This window comes from Pelecanus crispus, chromosome 8 (genome assembly GCF_030463565.1).
Source record: "Pelecanus crispus isolate bPelCri1 chromosome 8, bPelCri1.pri, whole genome shotgun sequence".
NCBI lineage: Eukaryota > Metazoa > Chordata > Aves > Pelecaniformes > Pelecanidae > Pelecanus > Pelecanus crispus.
The window spans coordinates 8166629-8181176 of NC_134650.1; the positions used below are offsets into that span (position 1 = coordinate 8166629).

The 14548-nt window shown below is 41.8% G+C and overlaps 1 protein-coding gene across 4 annotated transcripts in view; it reads left to right on the forward strand.

Annotated features, from left to right (window-relative positions):
• GRIA1 (glutamate ionotropic receptor AMPA type subunit 1) overlaps nucleotides 1–14548 on the forward strand; it is a 132628-nt gene that overhangs the window by 82419 nt on the left and 35661 nt on the right. For 3 of the 4 annotated variants that reach the window (XM_075715445.1, XM_075715446.1, XM_075715448.1), the window contains 6 exons: nucleotides 4079–4240; nucleotides 5370–5537; nucleotides 9143–9247; nucleotides 11624–11734; nucleotides 12671–12877; nucleotides 14020–14390. In XM_075715445.1, coding sequence (XP_075571560.1) covers nucleotides 4079–4240; nucleotides 5370–5537; nucleotides 9143–9247; nucleotides 11624–11734; nucleotides 12671–12877; nucleotides 14020–14390 — 1124 coding nt within the window. The remainder of the gene's footprint in view (nucleotides 1–4078; nucleotides 4241–5369; nucleotides 5538–9142; nucleotides 9248–11623; nucleotides 11735–12670; nucleotides 12878–14019; nucleotides 14391–14548) is intronic. The other variant, XM_075715447.1, reaches the window with a different exon arrangement.

The window sequence follows — 14548 nt, forward strand, 5'->3', positions numbered from 1 at the left end:
GCATTTCCTTTGATGATTGAGCCCACAAGAAGTGGATAAGAATATAAATGTGTGACTTGCTGACATCTCTCCCAGCAACCAAGGCAGTGAATGGGACAGTAAAACAACCTTTGGCTGAAAAATGTTTTCAGTTTAAGAACAGCATAAAGAACAGATGCAGCAAGGAAAACACAATGAGGAAAAAACCCTTCCCAGTACTGTTCTGTTTTCTATCTGAAGGCAAGAAGGTCATAACAGCTGCCCATATTATTTACTAGCAGCAAGACTTCTGCATGTAATCACTTTGTGACGTTTATTAATGCAGAGAGAACAGTCCATGGTAGGGCTAAAGAGCAAGTTTCCTCCTTTGAACTGAGCCTGGCTGTTGCTTGAACTGTGTGTTGCAGATGCTCTGAGTCAGAGCAGGCATGGAGGAGGGAGGCTGTCTCAGCCCATCAGCACGGATGGGTCCAGATTTTTGTGTTTTATTGTCAGCCTGCTAATCGATGGCATTCAGTGAAAGCCAGGCATTTTCCAGGTATATGCAAAGAGGAGGCCATATTCTCTGTTTTGTCAAGATGGTATTGCGAAGTGAATTTAAATCAAAGGGACAGCTAATCCTGCTGTAGGGCAGGGGATGGGCCAGCTGATGTGGTGTCCCTTCCAGCCTGGTTTTGATGGTTCCCAGGGAGAACTGCGCCTGCAGATGCGTTGTCTCCCCTGGCGTACCTACATCCTGGGCACTGACCCTATCTGGGGCCCTGGGGAGCTCCGTGTTGCCTCTGGGTCCCGCTATGCCTACTTTGCCAGGGGTGCTGGCACAGCGCCTGGGCTGGAACATGAGTTCCTGTATTCCTCCTCTTCCTCCCCAGGGGACTGGCAGTGCTGCTTAGGGAGGTGAAGCCAGATACCTGCATGTCCAACAGATAGGTCCCAAATGGTTCAGCCTGAAGAAGAGCCTGAAGAAAGTCACATACCACCAAATTCCAAGGGCTCAGTTCGTTTCCCTGAACAGTCCACTGTGCTCCAGATGCAGCTGCAAAGCATGCTTTTTCCAGTATTCATTGGCAAATTTTTGAAACGACTTCAAAACCATTTGACCACTCCATGGGACCACAGAGGTCCTACGGAGTATGTTGTTCCAGCACTGTTCATTGCTTGCTGTACTTGATTGGATGGCAAAGGGAAGCATTTCTGTGCTGGTTCTTTCCCAAACTGGTTGATACTAAATCTATTACTGCAAAAGCATGTCTGCTGCTCCCCAGTAGCAGGTTGCAGTCTTTCTTTAGTCATTTTTTTAAAAACTTATTTTCTGTTTTCCAAATATGACTAATTGAAAACGAAATAAAAGGTCCCTTTTTTGCAACATGTGGGTATAGTTGTTACAAGGTGACAGATGATCGATGACTTCTTTGCTTGCAAATATTGTAATTCTCCTGTTCTCCTGTTTCCTACAAGCACTGACTGATACGCCAGACAGATAAGCATATTTAATTCCTGATGCCACTTTGTCAATAGAAGCATTTTCAAGAGACAGTTTGCAAAACTTTTGATATATTTTTGTTTATATGTTAGCCAGCAAGAATTCACCCCCTCTGGGAATTATTTTCTAAAATAGCTGACCTCTGGTATTCTCACTTTATTGGCTGTCATGTCACCCAGACCTGCTCTGAGCAGATTTCAGTGGTGCAGTGATTAAAATGCCTTTGTAATTAGGACCGTTCTGATGCTGACCTTGTACTGGGGCATGTGGAGGAGGGATAACAGGTGAAAACAGTTATTTCAGCAGTTGATAAATGCTAGATGCAAAGGCATATTCAAGGTTAATGATGTCCTCTGTGGTCCCAACAGCCTTAAACTGTTGGAAAATCTTCAGAGGTCTCCACACTTTTTAAAGAACTTGAATTGAGTCAAAAATCGTTGGGAAAAATTAGTACAATCTTCAGGAAGAAATAATTCCTTTTGCCTATTCAGATTATTTTAAAATTTTATATAAGATTAGTCCCAATTAATATTGTTGAATACTTGCTTCAGTTGCAGAATGGTTTGGGGAAAACAGTGAAAGTGTTTTCAAGTGCTGCTGTCTCATCACTGGTGTCATAATCTTTTTCTGACTTTTCCTATTTAAATCTGCTTGTTGAGGGGGGCTAAAGACACCAGACATCTTACTCATACTCTGTTGTGAACTTGGACTTTTCTTCATGCCTCTGTAGACCTTCCAAGGAGGAGCTGGTGACGCAAACTTCAAGTTGCTGTGTGGTAGTTTCTTCTGACAGATCTTTTTCCCCTGAGTACCTCCCAGGAGCAAAATGTCAGTGTAATTTGGTCCTAGCCATGAATAACCAGTTGGCAACCTGTGAGGTCCCTCTTACTGAACCTTAGGAGCTCTGTGTGTCAAAAAACACTTGGCCTGAAATGCATTAAGATGACAGGGACAATTATCCTGCTGCATTTCCTATTCATTAATCACAGCTCTGGCTTTCTGAAACCCCTACGCTAGCAATTACAAACAAGATTGATGTGGGTTTAACCAGGATACTGAGGAATATGTACACACAAAATATCACTTTTTTAAAAAACCTAAATCACTGCACTTTGAAGCAAAACAAATAATCTATTTAGAGCATCTGTACACCTGTATCCAATCCACAGCCTTCTAAGTGGATGCCAAATTGCTTACAAAAAGCCGGAAGAAAAAGTGTGAAAGTCTTTAAAGGCATTTTTGAATCACTTATGACTCCCTCAGTCTGATGCTGATGTCAGAGGGCAATTTAGTCTTTTGCTTGCAAGCTGCCTGTTCCCAAACACATTTCCATCTAACGGCTTGATCCTGACCTTGGAAGTTAATAAGCTAATTATCTCCCCCAGCCTATGCACAGAGAGCACCATTCTGGAAACCTGACCAGTGTCTTGTGGGAATAGTGTGACTTGCCTTTTTTAACTCACACCATCATCATATGTTTGAGAGCAAGCAGGGGAGATAAACCCAGCGGTAGGCTGAGAAGGTGCCTGCAGAGAACATGCACCAGCAGCATGTGGTGGAGGCCAGAGGGAAGGCAGAGCTCAAACAATCTCTTCTATTGCTCAAGTGATTGCATTGTGTATAGTCCCTTCATTCAGTTTCCCTCATGCCTTACGGTGGCTAATGGTACTAGGGAAAATAATTGACTGCATCTCTTGTGCTTGCATTCCAAAAGAAAAAGCACCAGACTCCAGCCTGTCCCACACACAGCAGCCCAAGCAGGAGGGCAGAGTCGCTGTTCAAGCAACCTGCTTTGTGCAAGGAGGCACAGCAAACAGTTTTGCATAACAGCAGTGCTGAAGAGACAGGATCAAAGCTGGAAGACCAAAAAATGACCTCTTCTCCATATTGCTTGCAGTGTATCTCTAATTATTTTTTGCCTCTGACTCAACAGGAGTGAATAATTCTACAATGCCACCCCGATACACATGTATTTGCACACTTGTGTTCATCACATGCAGTGGGCAAGAAGTAGGGAAGAACACTAAAGAAATGAAAGAGATGTATTTTATTAGTAATCTGAAGTCCAAAAAAGTACCCTTTTGTTCTGCCAAATTAGTAAATCCTATAACCTGTCTTTTCTAACAGACAGGTTCCTTTGGCAGGCTGACTGACCACTTCTCAATCTGCTGAAAGTTCATTGTTCAAGCTTTGTTTTTCCCTACAAATTGTGACTTGAAAAGAAGTAGACTCTCCGTTGGTGACTGAGTGCATAAAAGTTAGAGCTGGGTGAATAATTCTAATACATTTGGAGAATTTTGTTATTTTCAGCCAAGCATTATTTGAGATATATTTTTTCCACTATTCTGCTAGCTTTCTTGCAAATGAGTTGTTATTAATATGACTAATTGTCTCCCTGGGTGGAAACTGAAGAATACAGCCAGCTCAGAGCCTGTGAGAAACGCAAGTTCACTGTGTGGTCCGTGAAGTGGTGCCTCTCTTGAATTGGACCTTACCTTGCAGAGGGAAGAGATTTTTCCTAAACTAGCTGCCATATGCACAGATAGGCAGGATTCCTCTTATCCACCCAGACATGTGTTCCTCTAATGAGCTTTTCCTGTTTCTCTCCTGTACTAGGGATTCATGGATATTGACTTGACCAAATTCAGGGAGAGTGGAGCCAATGTAACTGGCTTCCAGTTGGTGAATTACACGGATGCTGTTCCTGCCAGGATCATGCAGCAGTGGAGGAATAATGATGCCAGGGAGCATCCTCGTGTGGACTGGAAGAGGCCAAAGGCAAGTGGTATAAAAAAACCCATCTAATTTAGGATCCATCTGGCTCAGTTCAAGTTATGCTCACCTCTTTGTGATCACACAGAGCTCTGTAATCTCGCTCTGAAAACCTGTCACTTAATATAATTATGAACATCATCCATTCCAGGTGCCTCAATGTTGTCTAAATTTTACTAGGCAGTAGTTGTCACCTGCTAAGAAATACACAAGTTAGCGTATTCACTCAGTCTCCCAGTTTTTACCCTCCTCAAAGCTAAGGATTAAACACCTCATAATGTTTTGTATATAAAAAAGAAAAAACCTCATTAACTCCTTAACCTTTGACTTGTTTACTACATAACCAGTGATAGTAAAATCTTTCCAGATGTTCTTTCTGAGCATTTCAAATCAGTGTGTACAACAGCGGGAAAACTATATTTTAATTCCTACCACAGTCAGAAGATTTTGAAGCTGTCAAGGGGTGGGTGGAGGGGGGAGGTTGGGTTTTTTCTATCTGACATTTGAAAACAAATACACTTGTGACAAACACTCAGCAATAGAAATGTCAGCTTGGGAAGTATTACTTTAAGAAAGTTGCAAACAAATAAATCTGTAGGTGATCATAGGAAAAGGAATTAACTCTAATGGTTACCATTCATGCCAAGAGTTTTACACTGGTTTCTGTACAAGTTTCTGCTTGCATAAACTCATCTTTTGTAGAATTTTTGCACATTGAAGTAGAGTTTGCTGGTCTCCATCTGTGTCCAGAAAGTAATTTGTTGCTTGATTTTGCGTATCTCACATTTACACTGCATAATGTATTCCTTAAAAGTTCAGGTCAATGATTCTAATTAAACACAAAGACTTGAGTAACAGGTGAATGGCTTTTAAGGTTGAGTCCTCTTCAGGGAGTGCAATCTGAATCCGCATCAGGAGCTTCTTCACTTTCCCATCCTCTGGGAGAGAAGAAACCAACTTTCACGAGTCAACAGGACAGTAGTGATTACAGGGAGCAAGAGGCTGTTGAACTTCATAGATGGAAGGATGAGAACAGGACAGATCATCTGAAAATTTGCCATGAGGTGAACCAGTGTAGCACGCCTGAGGTCAGCTCACCCTAATGGGCAATGTACAACTCCTCTTCTCTTTCTAGTACACATCAGCTTTAACATATGATGGGGTCCGGGTGATGGCTGAGGCGTTTCAGAACCTGCGGAGGCAGCGGATCGACATCTCCCGTCGTGGCAATGCTGGGGACTGCCTTGCCAACCCGGCTGTGCCCTGGGGACAAGGCATCGACATCCAGAGAGCACTGCAGCAGGTTTGAAACCCAAACAATGTGTGCACTGCAAGGGCGGCTGAACGTAGCCTGTGGGTGGGGGAAGAGGGGCAATTAGCAGCAGAAACACTCAGACAAATCGCTTGGGATCAGGAAATGATCCTTCCGGATTAAAGCCAGGTCTCCTAAAGAGTTCAGGGGTGCATCCAGTAAACTGCTTTTCCTGGTACCATCCAAGGTTTCCTTGCTGTCTCTAATTTCTGTTGATGTTCTGGGGTGGAAAAGTGAAAATATTATCCCATAAAAACACAGGTTCCTATTTTTAACTTCCCCTTCCCAAGAGAGAGACCTTCTCACACCATATTTTCTGCAGATCCTTTGACTCTGTGAACTCGGCTTCAGTTCCAGACTGCTAATGAAGCTTGAAACCACGTGAATTTTGCCTTATGTGTTGGCAGTCGTCAAAATGTTCTCAAAGCCCAGATTATAGCTTGTTTCCTACTGTGAGGATCTGTAAAAGTCTTAATAACAGCCATTTAGATAATTTATTCCTTAAATCTGATAATCTTCCTTTTTTGTCTTGAATAAACAAAACTACTACATGAAACTTACAGTGAGAGAGAAAAATAATACACTCTTATCAAAAACTTAGAAAGGTAGAACATTTCAAATTTTCATTAAATTTCAAGACTGACATTGATTTCTAGTATTTTTAATTTTTTCAGACAAAAATAGATGGATTCCTTGCAAATACTGCTAGTTCAGTGTTATCCAAATATAGCTTATCACATCTTCTTTCCTTAACTGTGAAGAAGACAAAAAGAACAAAATTAATTGGTTAATTTGCATCATATGTAAATTTCCCCAAGTAATTTGGTTTGGTTTGGTTTGGTTTTGACTTACTGGTAAACAATTCCTTTAAAACCAAATCTTGCATCTGATTTGATTTTCTTGCTTGGATTCAATTTGTTCCGAAGCCTGTCATTGACTTTCTGTATGACCTTGGGCAAATCACTGTCATAGCTTCTCCGAACCCTTATAATAAAATCAGCCTCCTTGATGCGTTAGGGAGATCGGTTACCTAATAAACATGAAATACTTGGAAGTCTTCTGATGAGCAATGGGTCCCCCAGCATTTTCCTTTATTGAATTTATGAGAATAGGATATCAAAATTGGACAGCTAGAAGATGCAATTTTGTTTGTGTGTTGGGAAGTCTCCTCTGAAGTTTCGTGTCTTCATTAAAACAATTTCTAAACTCATTTTTTTCGGCTGTAGTGATTTTGGGCAAAGAACAGAAAGAGCTATTGGCAAAAGTTATTTCTTTACCTTTGAAAAATCATAATTTTCAAAAGGTTTGACCAGTTCAGTTGTGATGGTCAAAATAAAAGGCTCTGAAACACACAGTGGCAGAAGTCTCCTAGGGAAATTTTAACTATGAATTTAATAATCATCCACTATTTAGTATTATAGCAAGAAAGAGACAGATGGGAATAGAAGAACTTGTGATCACATTGAAGGTTTGAGTTATCCTTTCTGTAAAGACTCACAATTAGGGCAATTCTTACAGCTATTCACGGTGTACTTTCTCTTCCCATCCCATTTGCTAATGCCTAAAATTTTATAAGCTGTTTAAAAGCAAAAAGTTTCTCTACTTATTTCTACTCAAATGGAATAAGCTCCCGAATTGCCTTATTTCTCTTTAGTGTAGGAAGGATTCATGGATGGCAGGAGTAAAGCTGAAAAGCAATTTGAAATATTCTGCAATTTTTCAAAAACAGAAATCTAACACATTTCAGCAAAATGTATGGTTTTATTAAAGAGAATTACTTTTTTTCCAGGAAAATGCTCACAAAATACTGCTTTAAACCAATACACTGAGGTTTCAGTTGTACTTAGAAAAGATTATGATAATTTTTAACAGATTTTTTTGTTAACATTACTTGGCTACCACATCTAGTAAGCAGTTAGTTAGTCCCTAGCTGCTGACTAACCCTGTAAACCAGAAGACCACAATAGCATCCCAGCAAAGAACCACATGCCTGTGTCATACACAAATGTGCTTAAATGCTCCATGTCTCCAGTTGACTTTACTGGTGCTTAGCACTGTTGAAATTAGTCCTCACTATATTTTGTAGTGATTCAAGGGGTCTCAGAGGATGGTAAATGATGGAAAAGCTGTGCTGCAGCCTCCAGGATGGGTGGGAGAGACCCCTTTTACCATTTCAGTGCCACACGGATATCGCAGGATTAAGATTTCATACATCCAGATAGAAGAAATTGGTGCTGTACACCTGCCTTTTAGTGCGTATAAAGCAACAAAACACAAGCACCCATGACCTGAGCTTCAGAATCAGTCAGGACATGAAAAGAAAACCAAAGGGGCCATGAAAAAGCAGGCACAGGAGTGCTTAAGACAATGGTGCTTTTCTACTGCATCTATCTTTTATGGGCATGTTGTGTCTTGTGAGAAGGTAAAAGCATGTTTCTCCAAATGTCACCAGGAATACCTCTTGACTTGAAGGAGCTTCAGAAAATACTGGCAGATGTTGGTTTTCATGACAAACCTTTGCGATAATAGCTGGAAAACAAACACAGTTTAAGCAGATTAGCAACAGATTTCCTCCATAATGATATATCCTCATTTCTTCACCATGGGTCTTTATTCTGAAGATCTCAGAGGACTTAAAAAAGCAGCTAAATACCTGTTCCCATTTTGCATGTGGGAAGACTTCAGTTGCAGAGACAACAAATTTTTCCAAAGCAAGTGGAAAGGTTGAAAACAAAATTCCTAATCTGGTGGCATGAGTACTTCTCCACATGGCCTCTATAGCAACCCAAACCTGCACTCCTTTTCCCATGTTCCTGGTCCCCACTGTCCAATTCCCACACACCTTATGTGACTCCAGTCAGAAGCCCTTTTCCATGCCAGGCTGGGCACTTTTGCAACAAGTCAAATGGCCAGCTGAGAGGAGAAGTTCAGGAAGTGGGATGTGATGCCTGAGCAATGCTCTTCAGCTCAGCAGTGTTATCAGCTGAGATTTATGATTCAATGTTTCCTATGCAAATCTCATTTACAATACTAAATTGTCAAGTTTTATTAGGCTGGTGCAGAGGTAATTAAATTTGCTTGTTAACTGATAAACTCCTCTCTATTGGAAGGCAGCAGCTGGGAGCTGTGGCCACAGTTTCGTATTTTCTCCAAATACAGTTCCTGATTTGGACTGACAAATTCTTTACCAAATCCTGACTCCAGGTCAGCTTTAGAAAACATGAACAAACACAAAACCCAAGGAGTTCAGAGCTGATTTAGCTCACTGTCACATCCCAAGTGGTGATGGACTTACACGCGTGATCTAGCTCTCATGCATTGCTGACCTCAGTAATAGACCACTAAATTTTAAGAGAAAGGGTTTATAAAAGAAAGGGTAAGTTGAGAGAAAGGCTGTGTACATGGCCAGGCATGCTGTAGAGAGTGAACCTAAGTGAAAGCCCTGTGTCAGATAGATGTCCTGTCTCCCCTGCACACAACTGAGAGACACGACTGTGCTCTCCATCCTACCTCCTCTCACCTCTTACTGCTGCCGAGTCACCACCACATGGGATGCTGACCAATTTGCTCTCCTCACTGATATTTATTTCTTTAAGGTCCGTTTTGAAGGATTGTCTGGCAATGTTCAGTTCAACGAGAAGGGACGGAGGACCAACTACACCCTCCATGTGATAGAGATGAAACATGATGGAATCAGAAAGGTAAAGTAGAGAGTGACCTGAGATGCCATGTCAGGCACCAGCCTGGTATTTGAGTTATGGTGTGACTAGGTGTCCACAGACGTTTCTGTTCATGAAAGCTTGCATGTGGAGTCACCACAAGTGCATTCCCAGCTCTCTGCATGAGCAAAGCCAAGCACTAGGGAGAACTCATGGTATATTACTAAAAAAAATACAACATATGGAAGGGGTTATCAAGAGCAACAAGGGCATCTCAGCTGTGGGGCAGGGATTTCCAGGATAGTAAAAGCTTTGCCCACTCAGTCTTGCTATTGGCAGGGCACATTGGCTCAGGCCCAGCTACACAACTGTCTGGTTTTGCTCTCCCACTTTTCTTTTCCAAGGAAGAGTCAAGGCAGACCCAGGCAGAAGCTGTCTGCCCTAACCAGTGGAGGTGAACCTTTTAGGTTGACCTAATTCTGCTCTCCTTGAAGTGACAAAAGCTTTACCACTAACCATGTCCTGATAGCTGTACAGACATTTGTGCTGTTCTGGAGTCTTTATCCCTTTCTATATCCCAGGCACTTTGAAAATCTGGCCTTGTTCAGGGCTGCTGAGCCCTTGAAACATGAATCTTTTTGAAAATCTGACTCCATGTGCGTATGTCCCATTTTAGATACTACCTATTTGAAGAACAAAGTGTAACTCAGTTATTCTATTGATAAAGGAGAGCTACTAAATATTTTGGAATAGGGCATTCAATGGAGTCCCTCTGCACCCCCTCAATCCCCTGAAAAATAAAATACTTGTTTCAAATGAAGAAAAACTGCAAATAGTGAAAGTTCCACATTTACAACCCCTACCCCCAATTCATACTTACACCTAAGAACAGCCAATGTGAGATCACAGCCCACCACAGTCAAGTGAAAAAAGGCAAATTTCTCATCAAGAAATAAAAGAAGTGTCATTTTGAAGACATACAAAGTGGTCTTCCTCCTCTATGTGCTATTCGTAAGAGGACAAATGCAGTATTATGTCCAGTTTGGGAGTCTGATCTTCAAGAAGTTGGCAATCTGGAGAGAGTCTAGAGGAGAAGAAACATAATGGCTAAATGTCTTGATTTTGCTGTGTATTTACTGACAGAAATTATATTTGTTTGGAAGACGTGTACATCACTGCCATGATGCATTTTTTATCTTAGATCCACCAGGTTAGAGGTGCAAAACAAACATACGTGTCTCCATCTATGTTGCTCTAGGGCAGAGCTTTGGAAGCTCTTTCCTCACTCTCCTTTCCTTTTGTCTATGCAACAGAGATGAGAAGCCTGCGTAGATTTATTTTCCTGAGCTGTTATGATCTCTAATCCGAAAAACGGGTAGATGTGGCACTTTGGGACATGGTTTAGTCTAGTCTACCCTTGATTGGCTTAGAGTAGACTTGGTAGTGTAGGTTAATGGTTGGACTGGATGATCTTAAAGGTCTTTTCCAACCTAAACAATTCTATGATTCTATGATTCTGTGATCAGCAGGCTCCTGGTGGTGCCCTGTGTTAATACCCTTTCCCATTTACTGTGATAAGAAATTCCTTTAACATGAGCAAAGCTCAGGCAACTGCATACTTACGTGAGGTGATGGAAAACCTCTTAAAAAAAATCAAGCCCTCAAAGCAAATAACCTCAGCAATGATCTTCCTAGTGATACTTGGTGGCACTCCAATTTACCTGTAAGCAGTGATAGATCAGCGCACATCCCTAATTATTAATAAGCACAGCTTAACATGAGAGTTCTTCCCATTACAACTGTTCAGTTTATTCATAACCCCAAACTTTCTGACATTAGCCAGGGCTGGGTTTTTTTTTCTCACTTGACTTTTTGTCCTGTTGTCTCAAGTTGTCCTAACAGTCAGTCCTACGTTCATAGAAGTCCAGAAGTCATAGAATGCTTTGGGTTGGAAGGGACCTTAAGAGATCATCTAGCCCAACCCCCCTGCGGTGAATAGGGATGCAGGCTTTCAGCTTCAGGATAGCATTTTATCATTCTGTAGCATCTGGACATGAAGCAGGCATGCTCACCATTAGAAAAATATTCAGAAGTCACACAGGGGAAGTGTGAACTCTTGGAATAGGGAGGGGCAGGGAATTGCAATAATCCTCCAGTACTGTGTGCCAATTGTTTTTACGTGCATACAAGCACTCTGCTATCATAGAGTATCATGCACATTATTTTCAGGCTGAAAGCATGGTGGGATGGGGGAGTTCCTGGTTCCCCTGGCAAAAGACATCAAGAATCAGGAGAGAAGATCTCTGGTTGGGTATGAACATACAGAGTGAGCTGACCCTGCTTGGATGACCCTGTTACTGTATCTTGGTTAATATTACAAAGAGATATCAATGAGATACCCTGGTTTTGTATTGGCAGATTGGTTATTGGAATGAAGATGAGAAGCTGGTTCCAGCAGCCATAGATACTCAAAGCGGCAATGAGTCTACAAGCCTCCAGAACAGGACTTACATAGTCACAACTATCCTAGTAAGTGCTGTGACTTCTATCCCAGCTCTCCCTCTTCCCCATCTGCTTGATGTGCAGACTCCCTCTTCCCCCTCGTGTGCCCTCCTTTGTACTATATCATTTTTATAATAGCAATAACAATAATAATAATAATAACAGCACTTACTGTTTCCTGCAGGGTCCATAAAGGTATTTGAAAATTGCTGTGGCTAATTAAATAGGTATTAAAGAGCTCTCATGCTTAAGTGCAGAAAATACAAAAGATTATGACAAGATAGTAGAGGCATCAGCATAGGTAAATTAGGAACATTGCACCTGTGCTTTGTATTTAGCCCACAGAATGGGGGCTGTAATTCTGGGAAGGATAAGCTGTATTGTGCAGAGAGGCTGAATCATAGCTTTAAAAACAAATCTCCACTATAATCATGAAGGAATAATAGGTACCCCATAATGTATGGTATCATGTATTGTGTCATTGTATACGCTTACCCTGCAGAAACATGAAATTTTTTACTAACTTGTTTGTTGAATGCTTACTGTGAGTCTACAGGGAAGACACAATACCCAAACTGAGTTAAACATCTTAAGGCTCTCTCCTGTCCTGCAGATTTGATTCCAGGCAGACATGCCTTTGAAAATTCACAGCTCAGATGCACTAAATATCCCTTGCAGAACTGCACTGAAAGGTTTGTTGCCCAAATTCCCCCAGCTACTCCATTCCCCTCAGGTCCATCACTGCAGAAGCTGCACACAGATTCTGCATGAACAAACAGAAAATGCCACAATAAAAATCACACTTCATACCTTCTAAAATAAGCCCACTGTGTGATGACTATGCCCTTTGGTGCAGGAGCACAAAGCTAGAGCTTTGCAAGGCAACCAGAAGCTGCACACTGGGCTCTGGTGTGCATCTCTAGAATGTGGAGTGTGGCTCAATATTGGTCTTCTCTGTGCCAGGAAGACCCATATGTAATGCTCAAGAAGAACGCCAACCAGTTTGAAGGCAATGAGAGGTACGAAGGCTACTGTGTGGAGCTCGCCGCTGAGATCGCAAAGCATGTTGGCTACCACTACAGGCTGGAGATTGTCAGAGATGGGAAGTACGGAGCCCGGGACCCCGACACCAAAACGTGGAATGGCATGGTGGGAGAACTCGTTTATGGGGTGAGATTCCAACCTTGTCCATTGTCTTTAGCTCTTGGTACCTGAGAACATATTCAAGCCCTAGAGCAAACAGGAGCCCTGCCTTCTGTCAGCCTGAGCTGTCTTGAGGACTGCAGCTCTGATAATGCAAATAATCAGCCCAAGTAAAACATTTTAATTTAGGGAGGGACAGCACATTTTGTGCCTATGAAAATGTCAAAGTGTTTCCTTTCAACAGTTCCAAGCTTCTTTTTCTTTCCATTTTTGGAAGAACAAGTATTGAAAGGTCAAAGTTTCCCATGGGTAGAATCTCCAAATTTTACTCTATTTTAAATTTGCGTGATTATGGCAGGATGAAAGAAAGATAAGATTTCAAACACAGCATATGACTGGTGAACAGTAAGACTAGGCCATTTTCTGTCCAGTGACTCACTTCCATCATCTCAGACATACACCTGCACCCTACACTTCTAAACCTGGTTCACTCCAGTACTTCGCAGTCTGTCATGTTTTTAGTCAGAGGGGTCTAATTTTCCCTTGTAGGGAAAGGGGAAATTAGTGTAGGAAGCATCAGTGCCCAAGTCTCTGTGTCACTGTGTTGGAGTGAGGCACGATCTGTCTCCTGCTGGTAGCTCCACAGTATATGCTGACAGCCATTTCAATGCATTTCCCTTTCCATTTTCAAGATGGATTGTAAAATAAGTGGTGAGTGCACATCAGTGTCACTGGAACATTTTTCGTCTTCTCCTCAATCAGTTATGCAATCAAAAAACAGTTCTTGATGGAAGTAAACATCCTGGCATCCTTTTTCAGGCGACTGGCCTTTCCTTGCCTCTTTTGATGTCTGGATGATAAAGCTCTTTTAGTGAAAATCATCTGCATCAGACTGTGACATCAGTGGATAAATCAGACAAGAAGAGCTAGGTGGCTGCAAAAAGAAAATGCTGTGATTTCAAAACAGAACTGGCAATCAGTAGTGACAAAATGGAAATAATACACCAATATTATGGGCTGCTCCTTTTTAACATTTCTCTTGCAGTTGGTTTTGTCTGATTTCTTCTGAGATAGCAGGGGGTAAACAGAGATCAAAGGAACATAAGCTAGAGTTAGTAGATATATTTTATGCCCAGAATGTGAATCTCTTTTCTGTATCTCCTTTTCAGAGGGCGGATGTGGCTGTGGCACCTTTAACCATCACTCTGGTTCGAGAAGAAGTTATAGACTTTTCCAAACCATTCATGAGTTTAGGTATCTCTATCATGATAAAAAAACCTCAGAAGTCCAAACCAGGAGTTTTTTCTTTTCTGGATCCCTTGGCTTACGAGATATGGATGTGCATTGTTTTTGCCTACATTGGAGTGAGTGTTGTCCTCTTCCTGGTGAGTCGCTTCAGCCCTTATGAGTGGCACACTGAAGAATTTGAAGAAGGACGAGACCAGCCAGCCAATGACCAGACAAATGAGTTTGGGATATTCAACAGTCTCTGGTTCTCCCTGGGAGCTTTCATGCAGCAAGGATGTGATATTTCTCCAAGGTGGGTTGCCTCCCCCAATGAACCTTCCTCCAGTTCATATGACTTAATCGTTCTGCATGCTTTGCTGCTGAACAAGTTCTTCTCTGACCCTCCTTCCTGAACCATAGTCTAGTTTTCTGAATCAGTTTCAGATTCAGAAAGGATCCAAGAGTTCACAG